At 38.3% G+C, this 25,375-nt stretch overlaps 2 protein-coding genes across 2 annotated transcripts in view; both read right to left on the bottom strand.

The window, feature by feature from the left end:
* LOC113442234 (cytosolic phospholipase A2 epsilon-like) overlaps positions 1–5,976 on the bottom strand; it is a 43,582-nt gene extending 37,606 nt beyond the window's left edge. The window contains exons 1-2 of the mRNA XM_026709702.2: positions 5,889–5,976; positions 15–87 (exon numbers count right to left, since the gene is read on the bottom strand). Coding sequence (XP_026565487.1) covers positions 15–87; positions 5,889–5,915 — 100 coding nt within the window. The 5' untranslated portion in view covers positions 5,916–5,976. The remainder of the gene's footprint in view (positions 1–14; positions 88–5,888) is intronic.
* Positions 5,977–11,047: 5,071 nt separating this feature from the next.
* Positions 11,048–25,375, bottom strand: part of LOC113438543 (cytosolic phospholipase A2 epsilon-like) — a 63,107-nt gene continuing 48,779 nt past the window's right edge. The window contains exons 17-21 of the mRNA XM_087921778.1: positions 23,272–23,379; positions 22,046–22,234; positions 13,897–14,066; positions 13,091–13,277; positions 11,048–11,424 (exon numbers count right to left, since the gene is read on the bottom strand). Coding sequence (XP_087777904.1) covers positions 11,210–11,424; positions 13,091–13,277; positions 13,897–14,066; positions 22,046–22,234; positions 23,272–23,379 — 869 coding nt within the window. The 3' untranslated portion in view covers positions 11,048–11,209. The remainder of the gene's footprint in view (positions 11,425–13,090; positions 13,278–13,896; positions 14,067–22,045; positions 22,235–23,271; positions 23,380–25,375) is intronic.

Raw genomic sequence — 25,375 nt, 5'->3', positions numbered from 1 at the left:
GTTGAAGAACTCACATAGATCTGCTTTCCGGAGGTTCTTGATTTTTATGATCTTTACCGTGAGGAGGCTACAAGGAGCTGGTTCCGTCTATAGAATGAAAATAAATAGAAAATTTCAATTAATATTTAGTTTATTTATAGACATAGACATGGAACATGATGGACATGGACACATGGTGTTGGAAGTAGAAAGATATAGAAAGATAGAGGGATAGAGGAGAGAGAGAGAGAGAGATGATAGATAGATAGATAGATAGATAGATAGATAGATAGATAGATAGATAGATAGATAGATGAGATAGAGATAAACTTCTTAACCACCAATCTCCCTCAAAGAGTTGATAGAAGAGTTTGTGTTAAATATTCAATAATGCCTTATTAATATACATGTATGTTGTAAGTAGAATGGAGTCTGATGTCAGACTCCACTCATTGATCCAGCCATTGATGGGAATCATAAAGCGCCATCTGTGGCTGAAATGTTGAACAGCGCCAGCTATAAAAGCCAGTGCCTGTTGCAGCTCACTGCTTTTTGTTCCAAACCTCTTATAAAGAGTTTTCCTGCATCCTACGGTCCTGCCTCTTCCTTCGGTGCACCTATTTTACAGTTTATGTCTGAGTGGCTGCTATTCTTTATATCCTTAAGCAAAAAAGGCAACAATAAAATTATATTCTTCCACTCCCAAGACAATCAATAGTCTGTTCTTCCAGACAAGGATTGTTGCTCTGAAACAGAGCACATGCAATGGCAGGCTGAACCTGTGCCTATGACCAATTGTTGCCTGCCTGCCTGCCTGCCTGCCTGCCTGTATTTCTTTCTTTCTTTCTTTCTTTCTTTCTTTCTTTCTTTCTTTCTTTCTTGGCCTCTCAGCACATTTTAAATTTGGAAGTATATTACATCATGTAATCAAATTTGAAAAAGTCAATTATAAGTTCTCTATCATGGAGTACTTGCCTCCCTTGGGGGGGGGGGGGGTTGTGGACAGTCACAAAATACCCAGACTGCTGCAGATTTCCCTCTTGATCACCTATATTTTTCCTCCAGAGAGATGAACACTTTTACAAATAAACCACTGAATTGCAGCCATCACCTTTTGTTAACTTATGGAAAATACTTGGAGTTTGGAAAGTGCAGTCTTGGAAGAATAGATGTGGCTGACAGCTCCACATTTAGTCTACTCTTTAATTAAAAGAATCTGCAAATCAGGTAAAACCCAGCAGGGAGGAACCTGTGTGTATTCTGGTACCTCAGGCACCAGGTTGCCTTGTGCCGATACTGGTAAATGAATGCATCTGTTTGCACGGCTGCACAAGACTTTGCCAAGGATAGGATACTCAGTCCTTTCTTCATTGATATTTTGCAATAAAGTTGAATTGATTACATCTTTTACTTTAGCTCAAACATGCAACTGATAAGGGACTGCTCACTGGGACCACAAAGTCAAGCATATCTACTTCTAGAGAATTATCATTTCTAGTTCAACCAGATATGCAATTTTTTAAAAAAGTCCTGTGTTCATTATTTTAAGTAGAAAAGCAGGATAGGGAGGTGTACAGGATGTGTTATCACTCTTGATTTCCTTTTGTATTCCTACCTAAAGTGGCAGCTATAATCCCTACAAATATACTATGAAAAACATGCAAACCAAAACATGCAACATTAAATGAAAAATCCTCAAACAGACAAAAAAATTGCTCCACTATTATTTCCAAGCAAACATCCAAATGCAAGGATTCAAAGATGTAGAATCCATGTTTCTCTCGGGATAATGTTCTTTCAGACAATGTTACCAGTGAAATTCTGAGATCCCATCCTGGATGAAACAATGAATCTGCAACCAGAATGAATTGCAAGTATTTCAAGAAATATTCTTTTCTTTTCGGGATGAGAGAATGTCCATGTTTCCTCTGAGAATTTTCTGTTTCTTCAGAATCCCTGAAGAAGTGCTGATTCTTGAATTTTGCTTTGATCCACAATGGTACTATATCATGCAGCTGTACTCCACTATGTATTAGTACTAAACTACATACAATGTGGATAGAATTATACCAAACCTTGTAGCCCTAATAGTTCTCAACCATTCAAAATTGCAGAGATAGTTGTCCCCATCAACTCTGTTGCTACTGCAGTACGATGATATGCCTCACAGCCCACCTTAGGAAATGTTATCATGAAACTTCAAAGACTTTTGTCACCCTTATTAAGTTCTTTTTTTTACTTAAATTGTAGAGGATTAATTGTGTTGTCTATGGCTGCTGTAGCCTGGGTTATTGCACTAAGAAAGGAAATAACCAGTATCTTTCAGTACTTCCTTGTATCCTTCCATCTTTTTGGTCTTAGAAATTACTACTTGTATGTCATGCCCCTGGTGGAGACTGACTCTGAGGGAGAGGAGGAACGGCTGACAGGGAGTGGAAGTGTGGCTCTGGAGGTTGTGGAGGAGGCTGGGGAAGGGCAGAGGCTGGCTGAGCAGACAGAGGAGGACCCAGGCCCAACCCGTATCCATCCTAAGGCATGCAGGGAGGACAGGCTAAGGGAGAGATGTGGTCTACTTGGGAAGAGAGGGTCTTGATCCTCTTCATGGGTTGCAGGTGTGAGAACTGCATAAGAGTTTGGATCTGCATTCTGGCAAACGCTGGAGACAAAGCGTGTTTTATTTTGGTTTGAGGTTATCTTGGTTGGCATCCTTCCAACAGACTGTGCCTTGTTATCTCCTTGAATTTGATAAATACTTGTCCTGTTCCGTTGTGGAAATTTCATCATTGTAGTTTGTTTGGTTTTTATTTTCACCTCTATCTGCTCATTAAATTCGGACTGCATCGCTTTCTTTTGAAGACTATTTTTGAGTACGTTTTACCTCCAACTGAGAATTATTGAACAGTGGGGCCAAATTGGAGGCATTAAAGGACATTTATTTACATTTTAGATTTTGTTACATTTGCGTTACACTCTGGGTCATCACATTGTAATGTTAACATTATTAGAGTCTAATAGGAATGATTTGGCAGAATCCTGATCTAGATGGATCATGGCCAGTTCTGGCGAACTGGTAGCGGAAATTTTGATAGTTCGGAAAACTGGCAAATACCTCCTCTGACTGGAGATTTTACAGTATCCTTCCCCTTAAATGCCCACCAAGCCAAGCCCACAGAATCGGTAGTAAAAAAAAAATTGAATCCCACCACTGATCATGATGACTAAAGGTATTTACAGTCCCTATCTACTTAGATAGGTTAGTCAATAAGACTAAAAATTACAAAATGGGAAACTTTGATCTTAGAAATAGGCATTGTTTTAACCTAGCATAATTGAGGTCTCCTGTCAGGGATGCCAATTTATTATTATTATTTTCAATTCAGGCAGTTCGGTGTACAATTTTCAATTGGCATGGCAGTTAATTTTTTTCATTCAAGTTTATTCCAATAATAGAATGAGGTAATAGTTTCCACTGCACCTCTAAAAGATGCACGCTGTGCTAAGAACTCATGGAGGGCATTCTTCCTAATGTCTTGCTTCTGCCTTCCAGCATCAGCTACCTCACTCAGTCTCAGGGTAGGACCAATCCTGTTACAAAACCCAATGTAATGTATATGCAAAAGATCATGAGAGATGAGATGAAGAGATGCTGCCTAGTGAATAGTCAGATATGAAACAATGTAGCCCACAGCTGGACAGTGAGCAGAACAAGACACTCAGAAGGGACCGTCCCTGGTTTTTTGGACTGCAAAAGAGACAGCGGGAGAATTCCATTTGCAAACTGGCAAATTTCCATTAACGTAGCTTTACAATAAAGTAGAATTGGCTTATCTGGTTGTGTTTCCTGTCTGGTAAGGCTGACACCTAGTCAGCATTTTGTCCTTGCCTAGGAATGTGTCAGGCACAAGGATCCAGATCCACACCTGTGGACTTCAAGCTAACTACTTTATTATATTCTGACAATTATACGGGAATGTCATCGTTCCCATGGGAACAGGTAGATAAGGCTCTATGGAGATTAGAGGGGATCAGTTTTGGATTCCTTGTGACTGTGCATGGAGTCAAGGCTAATTCCCCATTTGACAACTCCCCCGCTGTCTGGCTGGGTGTTTCCTAACAGAATGATTGTACTAAAGTACCAATACTGTAATGCTTCCTATCTGCCTTCAAATAGCCTATAGACACTCAACTTCTTTCTTGATCATCACGTTATCAAAACTCCAAATATTCCATGAAATATGTTTACTGTGATTACCTTGAGTTGGAGGCACTAGTAAACTTTGAAAACCCTGTCACTGAAGCCATACGCAAAATTCTTATTTTACTGTTAACATGAGGATGAGATGGAAAGACTGGGCTTTCATAGATCGTTGCATTGGTGTAACTTTACCTTTGAACAAGCTTTTAAACTTTGCTATCTGCCAATGGGCTAAAATTCAGGATATATAAATATAATTATTTATCTGGGCCAGCAATGTGGACCCAATAGAGTTTTTGCCATTCATAATCCTTGATAAGCTATCTAAACAATAAAATTGAACAGTCAAAAATATCCCCCTGCCTCCTGATTAAATCAGCTTACCAAGGCCATTTTTCTGCATGGTTGTAATTCATTATTTAATTATTTTCCACTTATTGTTCAGATTGCCCTGAATCATTTCTAAGCAAAAAGCACTTGAAAATGACTCTTCTACATCTTTTTGGTTTGGACTGAAAGATTTTGCTAGTATTCTGAATTTGACAGAAATATTTATCGATAAGGCTTGGATTCTCCAAAAATTACATTTTATGTGCATTATGCACTTGGAGGATTATACAATTAGGGAATGGCATATAATAGGCTTTTATGCTAGGACTACGGAGAGTTTCGTATGAATACAGGAGACACAGAGAAAAATAAACTAATTAAATCAGGATAAATGATATACCTCTGAAGCTTCAGTCCCAAGTCATTACTTGTAATTATTTTGTTTAATAATGCTGAAAATATTAGTTTTATACATCAGGAACAAAATTAATTACCTTGCTTGCATTTTTTTAAAAAAATAATTATCAAAAGCTTGTTGAACATTCTAATTCTGAGTCCTTCTTTTGCCAGTGAATTTCAACAGATGTACCATTTTTAAAAAGAGGGTTATGAATGCCAAAACATATTTGTAAAATGTCTCTGTATAACTGCTGACATGTCTATACAAAACTCCTGTTTTTGATGTTTTCCTATACAACGCAAATTGTACAATGCAAAAATGAGCAAATAGGCAGCAATATAAAAGAGATAAATAAATAAATAAATACAAAGTCTACCCATCTACCTATCCTACTTCAAAGTTACGTTTCAGCTCTGAAAAGTAAATAAGCCTGAAAGTCTGAATCTCTTTCAGCAAACATAGACTCAACAGCATGGACTAGCTAGTTATTAGCATCAACAGAATACCCCCTCTACCATAACACTGGAGGCCTAGGAGGAACCATAGACTACAGCTGGCCACAGATCAGAGCCACGTCAATATTTCAGCACAGGTACATAATCTACATTCTAGCTGAAAAATTAAGACAGCACCAGTATGCCAAGGATTTTAAAGCTTCCTTTGCTTTCAGCCAGCCAGTATCTTAGCTGAGTAGGAACATTTTCATGACTTTCAATACCCAGGTGCATAAAACTACATACATATATATGTCAGTCAACTGCTTAAAAATAAATATTCTATAAAATTGAAGATGTCAAAATCTATCTATTTATCTATCTATCTATATGTCAGTCAACTGCTTAAAAATAAATATTTTATAAAACTGAAGATGTCAAAAAATTCTGCATTGAATTATCATTACTGTATGATATATAATACTTTAGTAAAAATTCCTAAAGAGCTAGTGACAAACTTGAGTTCAACTGGCTTTCTCAAGCAACTTACCTGCTGTTTACTTTGAAATAATCCCATTGTGTCCCTTGTCTGACAGATCCCACAACAGTTTCCCAGCAGACAGTGATGGATAAAACAAATGTGTGCTCTTTAAGTTCAGGAGTTGATGAACAGGTATTTTACAATCTAGCTCACAGCTCCACCCCTACTTAATTCTCATAAAAGTGAAGCAATCGCTTTCATTAAACTATTATGCTAAGAGCAATGAAGCAGCATACCAGACATCCACTTGCAGCTTCACCGACACAGGTCAGAAAAGTACAACATAAATAAAATTGATGACAAAAACAATGATGATCATAACGGAATTAATAACATTAGTGAAGGAAGCTGTGACCTCTTAATGTTGAACTAGTTAACATTAAACAGGCTAAATAAAATTTTTAACACATGCATCTTTATTTGAATGTGCTCCTAACTATATAAAGCAATTGAAGAAAACATGATAAAAAAAGCAGAAAAATCAAGATAGTACAGAAAAGGCAAAACCTACCCCAACTAACTTCAGAAGATGGTAGAAGTGGATAGCTTGCTAGAAGAGGAGGCCTGGTTGGTTCTTCATGAAGTCAGTTCAAAGAGAGGATGAACATCCCTATTCTTCATACCCATGTCAATGCACTCTTACATTGTATATTATTTCATCATAATTTCTGATAAGCATCGGTGGTATTGGTGACCAGGTCAGGTAACACATTAAGCAACTTAGACATTTTAGAACTTACATATGCTTCAGGAAGGCTGCCAATATTAGCTCAGAGGTGACAAAAGGGTCCAATTCTTTCTTCAAAATGACGAAAGCAGCATCACACCATCATGATGCAAGTTCCATCCCTTTCATATGCACACTCAAGGATACAATAAATGACAAAATGGACAGACCTCCTGTACCACACAATAGCTTTCTTTATTTGACTTTCTTTGATTACTTATTTTTTTAAAAAGTGTTGGTGTGCTTATGCATGCCCCCTTACAGACCTCTTAGGAATGGGGTGAGGTCCATGGTAGACAGTTTAAGGTTAAAGTTTTGGAGAGTCTGAGGATGTAACAACAGAGTCAGACAGTGAGTTCCAGGCATTGACCACTCTGTTACTGAAGTTATCTTTTCTGCAATCAAGTTTGGAGCAGTTTCCTTTGAGTTTGTATCTATTGTTTGCCCATGTGTTATTGTGGTTGAAGTAGTCAAGCTGAAGTAGTCATTGACAGATAGGATGTTGTAGCAGACAATTTTGTGTACTAAGCTTAGGTCAGACCATAGGCGGCGTATTTCTAAGTTGTCTAGGTCCAAGTCTGTGGCATAAAGTAACCTAGACTATTCTATTTTAGATACCTCTAGATAGCTTTCAAGAAATCGGGAAATAGAAATCTAGAAACTGGTTTACTTTTTATACCATAGAGATGGTATGTTGTTTCACACGCTTTCTCCTGCCTTGGGTTCCTTCCCACTTATTTCACTCAACAACAATGCAAATAAAGTTCAAATGTACAGAAGAAATAGGACTACACAGGAAGGCCATGTAGCAATCAGAGGCTTCATCAAACAGACATTTGTGCAATGTCGTATAAAGCATCGTTGGAAATTACTATGATGTTGGGAAAAACAGAAAAAAAAGGAGAAAGAGACAGCAAAAGATGAGATACAGATTCAGATTAACAGAGTTGGAAGGGACCTTGTAGGTCATCTAGTAACCCATCCCCACCTAAGCAGGAGACCATACACCATTTCTGACACATAACAGTCCAGTCTCTTCTTTAAAGCTTCCAATGATGAAGCTCCCACAACTTCTGAAGGCAAATTGTTCCATTGGTCGATTCATCTTACTGACAGAAAATTTCTCCTTATTTCCAGGTTGAATCTCTCCTTGTTCAGTTTCCATCCATTATTCCTTGTCTAGACTACAGGTGCTTTGGAAGACAGCTTGACCCACTCCTCTCTGTGTTAGCCCCTCAAATATTGGAACACTGCTATCATGTCACCCCTGGTCCTTCTTTTCACTTGACTAGATGTTAGATATTGTCATCAACACAGTGGGTGTGAGTTTGGGTAGATTCCAGGACTTATCCAACACCTCTCCAAGACTGTGGAAGACAGGCAGCCTGATATGCTGTGATCCATGGGGTCACAGGAAGTCAGACACAACATAGAGACTGAACAAAGAAACAACATACAAAACTATCTTTCTCATTTCATATACCCAAAATCAGTTGGAACATAGCTACAATAGATAGAGGGTGATGATTTTCTTTAACCTAAGAATGGAATTCTAGACAGTGTATCCAGGCAAAGAACTCTAATGATATGCGTGGCACATTCTTGCCCATACAAATTATGGAAACTAGAATCAAAGGTGTGAAAGGCTTGTTTCATTGTAGGTAAAAGAAAGTAAAAATTTTGGTTAAAACAAACTATACAGGTGAAAAATACAAGTAGCCTTCTGAAAATTAGAAAAGATTGCAGCAAAGATTGGGTTGTACCTAGCCTGAAAGACTTTGTCCTGGTTTTTTTCCCCTCCAGACTGGAAATAGAGGATTACTTTTTCACAGAGCTGAAGATAGAATAACAGTAGGAAAATGTCTTCACTTTCTCTTGTGTTTGTACTTTGTTTGTTTTGAAGTTTGGAGTTGTTTGAAAAACCTGCTGAACAAGTTGTATGAAAAATGACAGTGAGATGAAAATATCCTGGTGGATAGTGTCATTACATACACCAATCACTAGGTGACAGCATAGTTACTTATATCTGATCAGAGTCAGTATTCTCATGTGTTGTTTTTCAAAAGAGACAATAAAATTGTTGCCTTGCTTCCTGGATAATATGTCCTTTTAGCTTTGCAAGATGGTGTCTTAGGAGACATATTTCTAAATATCATTTCCTAATAAAATAAAAACATAAGGCATAGTGCCCCTGTCTAGAAATCCTTAATATTAATATTCCTGCATCTGCAGGTGCCATGCACTTGGTTTTCCTGTCCTTGATACTAGTTGTGGAGATGTATACTATCATTTGGAATTCATTAGGGTGGCCACTATGAGAACAGGGTGACCTCCAATTTAGTGGCTGGTTATCTTGACTTCCCACCCTACAGCTCCATTCTAGAAACAGGTTGCCAATTTGCTGGAGAGCTTGGCCTTAAAATACTGGTGTTTAATGCCAGGTTTGTTTGTAACAAGACCCCCTCTATCCATGATTGCAGAGCTGGCATGCATTACCAAAATCTATGGGCAATGGCTATGATGTTGCCTTGCCTGAAATCTGCCCAACTGTGTGTCAAATCCTTCAGCAGGCTCAACAGAAATTGGTAGGATATAGTAACACATACCAGAGCTCCATGGTCAATTACTCTGCTCCCGCCATACAGAATGTAAATGTCTATATGATAGGTTGGGTTGTAAAGACAAAGTTGAGATTCTGTTGGTGTACCAACCATCTAGTTGCCTGACAGAACTCTTCATGGATTGCTGGAGATGGTCTCTGGGTTAGTGTTTTTTTCCTAAAGAGCTTCTCCCTCTATATTTTGGGGACATGATTCTGATAACATCCAAGCCTGATAAATGAAGGTCACATGTTACATCTTATCTTTTGTGTGTGTGTGTGTGTGTGTGTGTGTGTGTGTAGCTGAGTTCTATGATTTGGAGAGAAAATGAATTTCCACTACCCTTTTGCTATGATCAAATCATATCCTGATCTAATTGAGAACCACTAGACTGGGGTGGAGGGGATGAGACATTGGTGGCAGATAAGCTCCACAGCACCCTAGAAAAAGTGGATTAACTGATTCTTTTTTATTAGGCCCAAATATCAAACTGAGATGGTTTTAGCTTTCTCCTGGGTGATCTTTGTCAAGACCTTGATGGAATGCTGTATACTCCTAGTCTTCTTTTATCTCTAAATGCTTTTTGATACCATTTAAAGTGACTTTGTTTCTGGACCATCTTCAGGAGTTATGGATATATGGCAATGTCTTATAGTGTTTCAGTTCTTCTTCAGTGGAAGGTTCTAGTGAATGAGAACTTATTTCTGGGCAGGCAAGTGTTGTCTGTGAAAGAGATCCTTCTGATTCACAGATCCTGTCTGAACACCACATGTAAGATTTGGCTTCTGCAGATGTGCTCATTGTGGCTTTACCCGTTTTGGCTGGTACACCAATTGTGGCTTTACCTGGTACAGGAAGTCCAATTACAGTAATTCACAACCTTTGGGCTGGTCCAGAACATTTTGGCCTCTGTGTTAAGAGGCTCCAAAAACTGGCAGCATGTAACAGCAATACTTCAGACCTTGCCTTGATTATTAATTCACTTCTGGACAGAGGGCTGATTTTGTTATATAAAGCTCTTTATGTCTTAGTGCCTGGGCATCTGCAGGGCCACTTTCTCCAGTCTGAATCAGCCTGACCCACTAGACCTTTGAGGGAGAAATCTTGTGCCCCCCCACCCCCTTCTAGGAAATGAGGAGAGTTGAAGTCAGAAGGCCGTCTTTCAGTGGCAGTCCCAAAGTGTAGAATGGTCTCCCTATGGAGATCAGACTAGAATCATACTTGATACCATTTTGAAGGTTGTTAAAATCTGAGCTTTTCCAGCTCAAATTCCAGTGACACTTATGTGCTGCCCCCCTTTTTGTGTGTTATTTTTATGCTATAAGTGGTTGTTAATTCTTTGATTATTTTGTATGATATAGTGTTTAATTTATTCAGTTCAATCATGTCTGATTCTCAGAGACTGCCTGGAGAAATCCATCAGTTTACTTAGCAAGGCTTTTCAGAAGTGGTTTGCCATTACCTCCTACTTGGATTGAGAGAAAGGGACTGGCCAAAGATCACCCAGCTGACTTTGTGCCTAAAGCAGGACTGGAACTCACAATCCTCTGGTTTCTAGCTTGATGCCTTAGCTACTACACTTTTATTTTTATTTTTGGTATGATTATGGACATTTTAATCTCTCTGCATATCTTGTAAAGCCATTGGAGGCTGTGAGACTACATCAAAATATGAATTCAATTAAATAAATATCAGAGCAGTCCAGAGTAACCTCTGCTAACTGCAAATAGAAACAGGAAGGAAAAGAACATTGGTCAAAAACAGAAAGGAAGTGTCAGATCTATGCAACTAAAAAGGCAGCATGACCTTCAATCTCAGCTAAATAATTCAATCAGAAGCTCTTTTTAAAAAAATAAAATGCATTTTATTTAGAAGTCTACCTGTTACAATCATTAACATAATTATATTAGACATTATATTTACTTCTAAATTAATAGGGATTAATATCTTGGAACTGTGTTAATATCTTGGAACTGCACCACAACTTGTATTACTGATATCTATTATTTCTGGTTCTTCTGATGTTTTTTCCTCCGCACTGCAGCATGAAAGGCTTCAATGATCTTGTTTTCATTGTTGAGGATATTGTATTCTGCTAATTTCACCAGTTTGTCAAAATTGTCCTCAGAGAAGCTCACCTCCCTTGTACCAAATGGGGAAAAGAAGCTGGAGACATCCACATTGCCCTCTTCCATATTAGTAGATAGACGTTCCACACCTATTTTTTTTTAAAAAAGCAACACTTCCATCAATAAAGCATAGGTTTGAGATAGGAGTTTCCAATCTTTCAGATTATTGCATTTAAATTTTATTCCTGCTCAGGGAAGGTTGATCTAGGACATGATTGCGAAGATTCAGTCAAACCAGTCACTTGACTCTGATAGGTTTATACCATTGATCTTATTTAAACACTGCCTACTATTTAGTTCTCTTATATAAATATAATATTGGGATCCTTATAAATTTGCTTTCTGTAAGAGCACACAAAACTATGAAATCACATCAAAACTCATCCACAATGATCACTGGTGGCACCTAGTCTCTGTTGTTGAACATGTAACTCATAACCAATAACACTAACTTCTCATAGAATTTCATTAGTGAGATTTATTGAAAGTAAAAAGGTTAGGTAATAGAATCCAGGAAACAAGAACCCTCTTGTTTAACACCCTAATTATCAGGACATACATTAAGACAGGTCTCTTTGATCCCTTTGATCCAACTGCCTTTTATGTTGGGGAGATATTGCTATCCATTTGACTAATAAGATATTCTGGCCTTGTAATATTTTGAAGCCACTGTTCCTGTTCCCAGAAAATTCCATGATACCTGGGTATTTGAAGGACTACAAGTAAAACCAATTCTGCCAGTACATGGCAGAATGGTGATGCTGAAGTTATCTCCCTCAGAGTAATACAGGAGGGAAAGGGAATGGGTTTTTTTCTAATTTCCAAGACACAGAACAGCTTTGTATCTCCAGAAATATGGATGGTATCTTCCCTTACAATTTTTGGAAAGATTTGAAAATGGAACCCTTTTGCAGGTCTTTTAATGAAGGAGGAAAAAGATGGAAGTCACCATGAGATGCTACATTTATTGCTTAGAGGGTTAGGGTTAAGGTTATGTATGTATCATTGTATAATATAAACAGTTTACTCAATGTCTAAAGCTTAAGTCATAATTGCTTCAGTCTACAGTAGCAAAAACAGTCACCTTAGACTTTTGGATATATTTTTCATGCTATAATCACAGCAGAATGTGACACCTTGAAATGACAGAAGTAAACAAGCATGTGTGGAGAGAAAATATTCAACTCAATAATGCTAATATTTGAGATAATAAACTTCAAGCATCCAAGAAAATTCTTAAATGGATACAGCCTGATAATGCAAAATATTTTGCTTTACCAATATGGCATTTTGTACCTTCTTCATTTTCAAGAGGTTTTTCTTTGTCATTACATCAATCAATGAAGAATTAGGAACAAAAAGCGAGAAATGAAAAAGACTTACTTCATTTGCAATTAAATTTAAGACGATGTTAAGTTTAGAATGATATTCTAAGTATTATCATTTACCAAGCACAGCTTATGACTTAGCATGATGACTTCGCATATTCAACAAAGCATGATTTAGCGTGATACATAAAGTCATATTGTGTACCATTATGGACATTATTAATTGGAAGATTGGCTGCATAATGAAACCAATGAAGCCAAAAACAATTATTTTATTACCTGCTTAAATGCAGGTGACACATAGTCAATTCATCTTTTAGATATAGTGATCACAATATGAGTAACAAATGGGTTTGAATTATCTTAGGAAGGTAATAACTAACTTATTATTCCATGCTGGGAACCAAAATATTCTTTCAGAACATACCAGGTGCTTCAAATGCTTTGAAAGTATCATTGGTCAGGGGGAAAAATAGCACTAAAGGGGCAGCTGCGTTTTCTGTGTCTTCGAAAACATAACATTCCTTCAGGTTGTTTTTGTCTTCCTCGCTGATCTCTGTCTTGGGGAATGGGACTCCCAGCTCAGAGGCATATTTTGAAAACTGGTCCAAATTCTATGTGAATAAATTTTCAAAAAGCATCAAAGTCAAATATTAAGAAAAACGGTAACATCATAACTTTGTGGAACATCCTTATTGAAGACCTCAAAAAGTCTAAACTTGAATATTTCTCAACATTTGCAAATATATACAGTCCATAGTGGACAGCTGCAATGTTTGTACCATTTGTAGGAATAATAACTGATATATCTAGTCCATATTTAACAGATAGGAAACTGATAAAGTTTCAATATAGTAACAGAAGAAAAGCAGATGATAAATTGCAATGCACTGCTTACAATCTGGAATACTGTATAGAGCTTTCTCAATGGTATTTATCACACCCACAAAAATCAAATTCAATAGAAATTCCAACTCATAAAATTCAACAGGAAAAAAACCTATCCTATTCAAAATTAACATACTCTGGGCTAGCCACATTCTTCATTAAAATCATTAATCTTTCCCAAAATCAACAAGAATCCAAAGTAATAAAAACATATATAACTTATGTTAATGTGTTAGTACAAAAGAGACAAATATATCTCTTCTGGAAATAAGGTGCTCTTGAAATAGTTCAGAGTTGACTGAAATGCAAAAAAAAAAAAAAATTAAAGGTAGGATTGTCTCTTACAAAAGTCTGTGCTCCTCCACTATAATTTAAATGTAGTATAACATCCACTCTTCTTTCTGGTTTTAAAAGAGGCGGGTAGCTTGTATTGATGAAAAATCCAGTATCCACCAGAGACAAAGGTTGCTCTGCTGTTTCCATCAGCAGGTTAGGTTGAGAGTCCAGTACAGAATCTGAAAAGCAGAGTTTTCCAGTCAATATTCTCTAGCAGGAGTACACAATTTCTCTTGGGCCTTTGGCTGAATGTAATATTCAAGGAGTGCTCAAAAATATACTAAAAAGTAGCAGGAGTGGTAAGACAACAACTTCATTTTGTTTATACTTATAGCTTAAAATTCATTATAGTACAGTAAGTGCAGTTTTTTTCTAGTATGATTTAAATCAGCAGCCACCAACCGGTGGGCCGCGGCCCACTGGTGGGCCATAGAAAATCTTGATGGGCTGCAGAGGAATCTTACCCCCAGAGCACCCCCACAAAGCAATTAATCCAGGCTGCGCAGAAACACAAGTCTGTGCCGCCCACATGGCCCACGGAAACCTCCCCGCCCACTCACTCCTTACCCGGTAAACTTGCCTGCTAAATTGCTATTTTTCCTTTTTCCAACCATCATCTGTTCTGCTGTGCCAGGAGATTTAGATTAGCTAGGAAGCAGGAAATAGTTGATTTCTTGCTTTCTAGCTAGTCTTTAGATCTTCGGCTCAGCACAGATGAACCTCCCTTAGGACTGAAGGTTTGCTTGCAAGCAAATTCAGTGCAGACTCATAGCAAGCAAATTTGAGAGACTGAGCTAGCCAATGGCAGATAGATAGATCACTGAATGAGTCTGTGAGCAACTCAATCTGCCTGCTTTGCCTGATTTTGGGTAAAAGTTGCTCTTTTTTTATAAAAAAAATCAATATTTACATTCATGGTGTGTTGTGAGTTAATTTTATTAGTTTGCTTGCAAGCAAATTTGATGTGACAGACTGAGCTAGCCAACGGCAGATAGATAGATCTCTGAATGAATCTGTGATTCTGTGAGCAACTCAATCTGCCTGCTTTCTCTGATTTTGGGTAAAAGTTGCTCTTTTTTATAAAATATCAATATTTATATAAATATTTATAATATTGACATATAAACCATGCCCAGCCAGTCACATGACCACCAAGCCACACCCACAAATTAGGCCATGCCCACAGAACCAGTTAGTGGTCCCTGGGATCTAAAATTATGAATTTGGTGGTCCCTGAGGTCCAAAAGATTGGTGACCCCTCTTTTAAATAACATTTCCTCTTTTTATATTTAACACTGCAGGAAGGGAAAGAACATCTGAAGATCTACAGAGGATGCACCCCCCCAAATTTAAGAAGCTTAAATGTTTATCAGGGACATACTTTTTTATGACTGTCATATGCTTCTGAGCCTCCAAATTGTCTACCTTTGTTCTAGAAAGTCCCTGTATGAAATAGATGTTTGAAATATTCCCTCTCCTAGCTTCCAAATTTCATATTTACTAGCTTTCTTTTGCAGATCCCAAGTCCTGTAATTTTAAACAACCATGTGTTATGTTCTGTGAACCCTAGGAGTTCTCACTCAGGTCCATTCACTTTGCGGGGGCGTTTTCCCCCTTCACTCATTGGTTGGTTCTCCCCAGCAGCCAGCTATAAAAGCAGGCTGTGGGGTCCAACCAGTCGCTGATCGCTGCGAGCCAGTTCCCAGCTTGGCAAGCACGGTCAGCCCTTTATTGTTATAATAAAGTATTGTTGCACTCATGCTCTGGTTCAGCCTCTCTTTCCCCAAACTTAACACTGGCAACGAGGATGGGATGGCTACCAGAAGCACCATGCAACCGCTGAGTCACTAGTCGCCGATCCGCAGCCAGAGAGAGAGCGATCGGCCGGCGAAAAGAGCAAATGCTGATCCGCAGCCAGATAGAGCGGTCAGCAAGCAAAAAGAGCGAACGCTGATCTGCTCAGAATCGAAAATTAGAAGCGTCTGTAGCCGCTTGTTAGCCCAGCTACAGGGAAAGTGAAGCGCTGCGAGCCGCAGCCGCTCGATAGTTTAGGCGCGAAATTCAAACGGCTGTCATTTGAATTTCAAACCTAAAAGGTACAGCGCGGTGCTGTAGTCAAGTCACTGACAAATTAGGCCATGCCCACAGAACCAGTTAGTGGTCCCTGGGATCTAAAATTATGAATTTGGTGGTCCCTGAGGTCCAAAAGATTGGTGACCCCTCTTTTAAATAACATTTCCTCTTTTTATATTTAACACTGCAGGAAGGGAAAGAACACCTGAAGATCTACAGAGGATGCACCCCCCAAATTTAAGAAGCTTAAATGTTTATCAGGGACATACTTTTTTATGACTGTCATATGCTTCTGAGCCTCCAAGTTGTCTACCTTTGTTCTAGAAAGTCCCTGTATGAAATAGATGTTTGAAATATTCCCTCTCCTAGCTTCCAAATTTCATATTTACTAGCTTTCTTTTGCAGATCCCAAGTCCTGTAATTTTAAACAACCATGTTTCTTAAAGAATAACTCCTTTTAAAGAGGAACACAACAAACACATCAGTTATTCTGTCCATTTGTTTACTAATAGCATGATAGCATGTTGTTATTAAAGCAAATGGAGCTTGATTAAAGCAGGTCCTGAAAGAGGTAAGATAGAATCAATCAATTCAGCTATAGTCCTTTATAGGCCTTAAAACACTCTTGAAGAACCTAAAAGCATCTACAGTATTAGTTAATATTTGAGCAAGGGTCAATAGATTTCTAAGTCGCAAATAACTGTCTTTTATCTCTACATAGAATTACTGTATTAGTTAGAAAAAACTTCACTTTTGCTACCAGATTTGAAGAACAAAATAGTACTTCCTGTTCTACACTACATCTAGAAGCCAAATGAAATTTTATTTCAGCTCTCATAATAAAGCACAGTTTTCTACTGCAGCTGGACATGAAGGAAACCTAATTTAATTTACTGGTAGGGTTTGGATTGGATTTGTAAAGACCAGAAATGGGATGCAAAAATCTATATGGCCGCATCTAGATGGTAACGAAGAGATAAATGTGAGGGAGATATGTGGTTTCTAAATTTGACAAATAAAATATTAAACTCCTTACTGAATAGCCATCTGGGTTTTTTTAATCCCAGAAATTTAGCCTTAGAGTTGAGTTCTGAAGCTCAGAAAATTATGCCCTAAGTCAAATACAATTCAACAAACATAATTATCTGCCAGCCCAATGGAATTTGTGCATGTATGAATACAGGAAATGGTGCATTAGTAAATCAGATAATTGATTCATCTGTTGATGATATGGATATCAACCAGTAGAGGTTCTCCAAGATTTTAAACAAGAGTTTGCAGCCCTGCCTGAAAATACCAGAGAATTATTTATGTACTTCTATATCCCAAAAGTTCTTATATATTAACTTTCTTGGAGGACAACTGGATATTTTTAGTGATATCAGTTTGTTTAATAAATGACGCTTCCATTTCATAACATTAATATATTATTTGTAAATTACATCTAGTGCTTGAATTCCAATTATTTATTTTGAAACTTTTTTACTCCGTTTTTCAAATGAAAGAAAATTAACTAGCAGAAATATTTTCAAACCTGAAAAATTGGAAAAGGGTTTTGTAGAAAATATACATTATTTTCAAATGCTGTGATGGCATAAGCATCTGTTTCCTATATTGAAAAGAAATCTAAAGTACTAGAGGGTTTGTTGTTGTTGTCGTTAAAAGTACCAAACCCAGGATACCACATGGATATGTACTGTATATTGGTACTTAGTTTAAAACTTGCTGGGAAATATTTTAGGATATATATGGATCTTTGGTTGTTCGGGTTTTCTCCCGCGTAAGATTCGAAGTATCTAGGCAACGTTTCGATGAAGTCTCATTCATCATCTTCAGGCTTCTGTCTCCGGCTCTGTGCTTCTCAGAGTAATGGAGATTGCAGCTGCTTCCTCCTTTTAACTGCCAGTGGGGTGGGACTTGATTGGGTGGGGGCTTGGCTGTGTTCTGATTGGGTGGGGTGTGTTCTCATTGGTAGGGGTTTGGCTGTGTTCTGATTGGTTGGGGGTTAGCCGTGTTCTGATTGGTTGGAGGCGTGTTCTGTTCAGGTGGGGGCTTGGTTGTGCTCAGGTTAGTCTTAATTGCTGGGGATTTGAGCTGGAGAGTTGTGATCTTGCTGTTTGGCTTCTAGTTCGTGGTCCTGCTGCATCTTCATAGTGGGTGTCGGTTTGCTTCATGTATGGCTCAGAGGGGTTTGAAGTGGGCAGTGATGCAGCTGCAGTGCAGCTTCTGGTCCATGGTCGTTTCTCATTTTCTGAATGGGTGGGAGTCTGTTTTCTACATGGAAGTGTGGTGGTGGCATCTTGTGTGGCTCTCATGGGTGTGGGTCCGGTGTCCTTCTTCATGTTAGGTACTCGTCTGTTCATGAGGGAGGGTTTCCAAATGGCTGGAAGGCGGGAGGTGTCATCTCGTTTGTTCATGCTGTGTGGGCGTTTTTCTATCTCTATGGCTTCTCTGATTATTCTGCTGTTGAAGTGTTCGGTTTTGGCAATAGTTCTGGTATTTTTAAAATCAATTTCATGTCCTGTGGCTTTGAGGTGTTGGACCAGGGAAGAGGTCGTTTCTTCTTTTTGATTGAGTTCTTATGTTCTTCAATGCGTGCACTTATTCTTCTGTTAGTTTGTCCAATGTATGTGGTAGGGCAGGCAGTGCAGGGGATTTCGTATACTCCTTGGTTTTCTAATTCGATTTTGTCTTTGGGGTTTCTTAGGATGGTGGATATTTTTCTGTTTGTGCAGAATGCTGTTTTGATGTTGTGTTTTTGGAGGATCTTGCTAATTTTGTCTGTAGTGCCTTTTATATATGGGAGGAGGGCTTTGCCGTTTTCTTGTTCTCTGTCTTGGATTTTGGTTGGGGTTTCTTTTTGGATTAGGTGGGTAATCTTTCTTTGGAATCCATTGGCTGTAAGTACGTTGGTGAGAGTGTGTAGTTCGGTTTTTTGGTGTTGTTCATCGGCTAAGCATTTTGTTCTGGAGATGAGTGTCTTGGCTACGGAATTGATCTGTGCTGGGTGGTGGTGTGAGAGTGCATGTAGATAGCGGTTAGTATGTGTTTTCTTCTGGTAGATGGTGTGTCCTAGGGAGCCATTGGATCTTTTGTATACCAAGACATCTAGGAAGGGAAGTTGATTGTTGGCTTCTGTTTCCATGGTGAATTGTATTTTGGGGTGTAGGCTGTTGAGGTATGTGAGGAAGTTGTTCAGTTTTTCTTTCCCGTGTGGCCAGATTATGACACCCACTATGAAGATGCAGCAGGACCACGTACTAGAAGCCAAACAGCAAGATCACAACTCACCAGCTCAAATCCCCCAGAAACTAAAACTAACCTGAGCACAACCAAGCCCCCACCTGAACAGAACACGCCTCCAACCAATCAGAACACGGCTAACCCCCCAACCAATCAGAACACAGCCAAACCCCCTACCAATGAGAACACAGCCAAGCCCCCACCCAATCAAGTCCCACCCCCACTGGCAGTTAAAAGGAGGAAGCAGCTGCAATCTCACATTACTCTGAGAAGCACAGAGCCGGAGACAAAAGCCTGAAGATGATGAATGAGACTTCATCGAAACGTTGCCTAGATACTTCGAATCTTACGCGGAGAAAACCCAAACAACCAAAGATCCACATACAAATACCCATGAGAACCTCAGAAAACATATATATATATATATATATATATATATATATATATATATATATATGGATCTTTGGTTGTTCGGGTTTTCTCCCGCGTAAGATTCAAGTATCTAGGCAACGTTTCGATGAAGTCTCATTCATCATCTTCAGGCTTCTGTCTCCGGCTCTGTGCTTCTCAGAGTAATGTGAGATTGCAGCTGCTTCCTCCTTTAACTGCCAGTGGGTGGGACTTGATTCAGTGGGGGCTTGGCTGTGTTCAGATTGGGTGGGGTGTGTTCTCATTGGTAGGGGTTTGGCTGTGTTCTGATTGGTTGGGGTTATCCGTGTTCTGATTGGTTGGAGGCGTGTTCTGTTCAGGTGGGGGCTTGGTTGTGCTCAGGTTAGTCTTAATTGCTGGGGGATTTGAGCTGGAGAGTTGTGATCTTGCTGTTTGGCTTCTAGTTCGTGGTCCTGCTGCATCTTCATAGTGGGTGTCGGTTTGCTTCATGTATGGCTCGGAGGGGTTTAAAGTGGGTAGTGATGCAGCTGCAGTGAAGCTTCTGGTCCAGGGTCGTGTCTCATCTTCTGGGTGGGTGGGAGTCTGTTTTCTGGTATTTTTAAAATAAGATCTCAATCAAAAAAGAAGAAACGACCTCTTCCCTGGTCCAACACCTCAAAGCCACAGGACATGAAATTGATTTTAAAAATACTAGAACTATCGCCAAAACCGAACACTTCAACAGCAGAATAATCAGAGAAGCCATAGAGATAGAAAAACGCCCACACAGCATGAACAAACGAGACGACACCTCCCGCCTTCCAGCCATTTGGAAACCCACAACCAAGCCCCCACCTGAACAGAACACGCCTCCAACCAATCAGAACACGGCTAACCCCCCAACCAATCAGAACACAGCCAAACCCCCTACCAATGAGAACACAGCCAAGCCCCCACCCAATCAAGTCCCACCCCACTGGCAGTTAAAAGGAGGAAGCAGCTGCAATCTCACATTACTCTGAGAAGCACAGAGCCGGAGACCAAAGCCTGAAGATGATGAATGAGACTTCATCGAAACGTTGCCTAGATACTTCGAATCTTACGCGGGAGAAAACCCGAACAACCAAAGATCCACATATATATATATATATATACACACACACACACACACACACACACACATATACATATCTATATATACATATACACACACACACACACACACACACACACACACATATATATATATATATATATATATATGAATTGTATATGAATTATGCTGTTACGAACCCTTTCTTTGGAGGATTAAAAACAGGGAAATGGAAATGAATTAAAATGTATTGACAAACTTTGACAAACTTTGGCTAAGGGGAAAGGAAGAAAAAACATGATTATTAAAGATTATAAGTAAAGTGAAGATAAAATGAGACATATTAAGAAGTTACTCTAATGATTTTGGGGGGGGGGGATATCTTAAAATATATACATTTTAAAATATACAGTTGATTATTTCAGAGATATTAGAAGTGTATAATGAGAATATGTTATTATCTTTAAAGTAGGGGAATTGAAAACACCATGTGGATCCTAAATACATTGGCTTTATTTTACTTTTTTATTGTTTATTATATATTGGCTTAGAGAAAATTAAGGATAATAATGATGTGTAATGTAAAATAAAATAGATGGTAGGCTGAAAATTGAAATAATAGGGGATAAAGAATTGAAAACCTATGTGTGGATGAAATGATATTGATATTGAACTAATGAACTGAAATATGAAATGCAAATTTATTTAAAGATGAGTGAAATGGATAATGATATGAGATGATATTATATAAGATTAATGGAAATGAAAGTATGACTATGTACAAGTGTTATAATCTGGAATCATGTTGTTCACATGAAGAGATGTGTAAAAATAAATAAAAAATAAAAAACTTTTACTTTTTTAAAAAAGTACCAAATCCAAAATTTAAGATGGCAGCTATTACAGTGGACTGGGAGCTGCATCTAGCTTTTTGTGCTGCACCATCATGGTGGCCAACTTGACTTTTTAAATCATACTGTACAGATATTCCCACAAAGCACAAATATGGCCACAAACAACATATGCAAGAAAAGTACTATATCATCCAAACAGAAGCGGCAAAAGGTGCTCAACTTATTTTGCATCTAAAACAAAATGTATAGTCTGCCATTCCACTTCCAAAATGTCTTTAATGGAGCAAGTAGTCAGGTTCAGATTGAAACAGCCCTTCCACAGTCCTCTTTGTGAAATGAAGCAGAACTAAAATGAATTAGTAGATCTTTAGCTCTAAGTACATTATCCATTATCCTTAGTGACATGTGGAAAGAAAAGATCATCATTCACAAGTATGGAACTGGCTAGCTACATGCTAATTAAATATGATACCAAGAATACTTTTTGAAGCCAAGATAAACCACAAATGTAAGTTTATTACTGTGCCTTTCCATGCAGAAAAATGGATGTTCTTCAAGTATTCATCATGAAACTGAAAGCCCCTCAGGAAATTAGGATATTCTGCTATTGTTGGGCGTCTAGTTAAGACATCTCGGATAGAAGAGGAAAGCTGGCTTTGGCAAGTGAGTAGGCGAGAGTGCAGCTCATGTGGCTTTGAAGGTAGAAGAGAATCATCTGTAAAAGACAGAAAGAACCATTCATGCCTTTTGACTATTCTCAGGCTTTTGAATGTAGGCACCAATAAACTTATAGGAGGTTCAACAGCTTGTGGCAAAGTTTTGTGCAGAACGAGGGTTCTCAATGTTTACATGTAAATATTTGTATATTTATTTGAATAATAAATATTCTAGTGGCAAAACAATAACTATATAACATATATAAAAACCAGGCAGAGTCATGGACTTTCACAGAGAAAGATAGATGTGGAGGTGTTAGGGACTACTGTTATTACAGCTTTCTAAAGTGACCAGCCAGACTGTGATTTCATTGCCAAATTCCTGATAGTTTGACAATGGCATCTCTAGAAAACAGAGCCTGTAAAGTAGCATTACTAGATGAACATACCTTTTCTAGCAGGCATGCATTATGAAAAGAAGGGGTCTTTAGCATATCCAGCATATCCAGTTAAGATGCATGATCAAAGAGACAAGTTGGAAAAGACTGTCTCAAAACCTTGGCAAACCATAGTTTATCACTGGGTGATGAAGGGCCTATATCTTAACTGTAATGACTTGGGAATAAAATCCAAGATATGTTTGGCTAACAACCACCATTGCAAAGATGTATACAGGTATATATCAAACAGTTTCTTTCTATGGAGCATTCTTTTCCAAGTGTGTTGGGACTTAGTTTTCAGAATTCCAGACTGCATCGAAAGCATCTGGTTGAGAAAAGCTAATTTAAACTACATATTTCAAACAAGCAGTAGTCTCATGTATTCTGACCATATCTGGAGGTAAAAACAAAAGAGAATTTAAAAACATCATTATGGGCTAGGCATGAAAAGGATTGGGTATTTCACTCTACTTAACAAAATAATGAAGAGAACTTTGCAAGAATTTTCAAACTTATCTAAATTCAAATCAGTAACTACATACAGAAACATGTCCCTTCTTACTGGGATGAACTCATTAATCTTAATAAAGGTAGAAGAACAATAACAAAATTTACAAACCAGGAAAAACAAGAGGGGAAAAAGGAAATCACCTTACCAATGTCTTGTATTCTGTCTCTTGTCCACCTATGCCAGAATTCTTCTGAGTCATTAGCTACATTCCAGAAATAGATTAAATCCAAAGAAAATATACTGCTCCACATACCTGTCAAATATATTTAAATAATTGGTTTAATAAATGTAAATAAAGTCTTAAATTGATGGTGTCAAAATGAAATTGTTTCATTTCCACTGCACTTAAAATTTCAGCTTGCAGCTTTTACCCTCATTCTGAGTTTTCTAGATATTTCTAATCAAGAATTGTTAGGTTACACAAATATATTTTAGATAACCATAAAGACTTTATAACTTGATCAATTAGAAAAAATGATCCTTGTAACTGCTTCAGATACCTATGAAAAACTACTGAAAACAGCTAGAAAACAATAAATCTATGCATTACCTCAGGACTCACATTCTTGGAAAAGGAAAAAGTGTTCAGCCTGTGTACAGAAGTTTTTTTTTTTCTATAGCCATGTTTCACTATAAAACCCAAATATCATTTGAGGAGTCCTGAATGAAGAGTTTCCAAATATGGGCATGCAATTACACACATAATAGTATTCAAGCACAGGTACCAATTAATACAGAAAACTTTCCAAAGAGCAAAGGTAAAAGTTTCCCCTGTCCCTGATTCTAAGGGGTGATGCTCATCTCAGTTTCTTAGCGGAGGGAGCCAGTGTTGTCCAAAGACCTTTCTGGGGTGACATGGCCAGCATGATTATATGCTGAAACTCATAGAATGCTGTTACCTTCCCACCAGTGATGGGATTAAAAAAAATTATTACCATTCTGTGGGCATGGCTTGGTGGGTGTGGCATGGCTTAGTGGGTGTGGCTTGGTGGGCATGGCAGGGGAAGGATACTGCAAAATCCCCATTCCCTTCCCACTCCTGGGGAAAGGGTACTGCAAAATCTAATTCCCTCCCCACCCCACTAACCTGCTTTTCAGCTCCATTCTCCTGTGCAGGGCAACAAAAGAAGATCCAGCCAATCAGCTGGGACTCAGGAGGCAGAGAATAGATGAGGGCGGGGCCAGTCAGAGGTTCTCCAAATTACTCAAAATTTATGCTACCAGTTCTCCAGAACAGGTCAGAACCTGCTGAATGCCACATCTGCTTCCCATGAAAGTGGAACCTATTTATCTACTTGCTTTTGCACACTCTCAAACTGGGAAGCTCACCCTTTGTGTGGCATTTGGGTCTTGAACCCAGGCTGTTAGCTTTCCAGCTGACAAAGTCAGGGTCTTTAACTGCTGGGCCATCATGCCTGCTTCTTCCAAAGAGCAGGCAAGTATTATTTTATTCTGAATGTACTCTAAGGGAGATTAGCTGATCAACTAAGATGAATTTACTAAGTTCTGCATTGGGTTATATCTGCCAAAATATCATCATCTATATAGCTATAAAATGTACAAGAATTTCTTTTAATCTCATGCACATTTATCACTCACACTGTTGATAATTCACATTTTGAGTGCTTGGTCAAGTGATCATGAAAAAAAATTGGTTTCCCATCAAAAGTGAAATCACATTAAATATTTTGTACGAAATTTATAGGAAGCAGAGATAATAAAATACAACTATGGTGAAACCCAAGATTTTTTTTAATGACTTGTGAAGTGGGGTCTAATAAATATTTGTAGCTCAGGGTTGACATGAAGGGTCCTTGGTGCTCTCTGAGCTTGCTTGTTTTCTTGCAGATGTTTCATTACCCAAACTAGGTAACTTCATCAGTGATAGCAAGGAATGCTGTTTGCGGTTAGTTTATAATTCTAACGGTTTGCCTGTCAGTGTTGGTGGGGGTGGTCTTAGAAATTCTTTGATTGGGTTGTTGGCTTCTTTGGCAGTTTCTTGATTGAAGTATTTACTTTGGTCAGATGTTAACCTTTGAGTTAATCGATGCTGTTCTGAGTGCTGGTTGCTAGTGGAGAGGTGCTTGGGTTTTTTGTTCTTTTTGGGGCTGGCTGAGGCTCTTTTGCATAATCTATATACACTGCTCAAAAAAATAAAGGGAACACAAAAATAAGACATCCTAGATCTGAATGAATGAAATATTCTTAATAAATACTTTGTTCATTACATAGTTGAATGTGCTGACAAC

The sequence above is a fragment of the Pseudonaja textilis genome, chromosome 1, assembly GCF_049901715.1.
Source record: "Pseudonaja textilis isolate UNSWEBS1 chromosome 1, rPseTex1.2, whole genome shotgun sequence".
Lineage (NCBI taxonomy): Eukaryota > Metazoa > Chordata > Lepidosauria > Squamata > Elapidae > Pseudonaja > Pseudonaja textilis.
The sequence above is the reverse complement of the archived record's forward strand: the minus strand, read 5'-3'. Positions and strand labels throughout refer to the sequence as shown.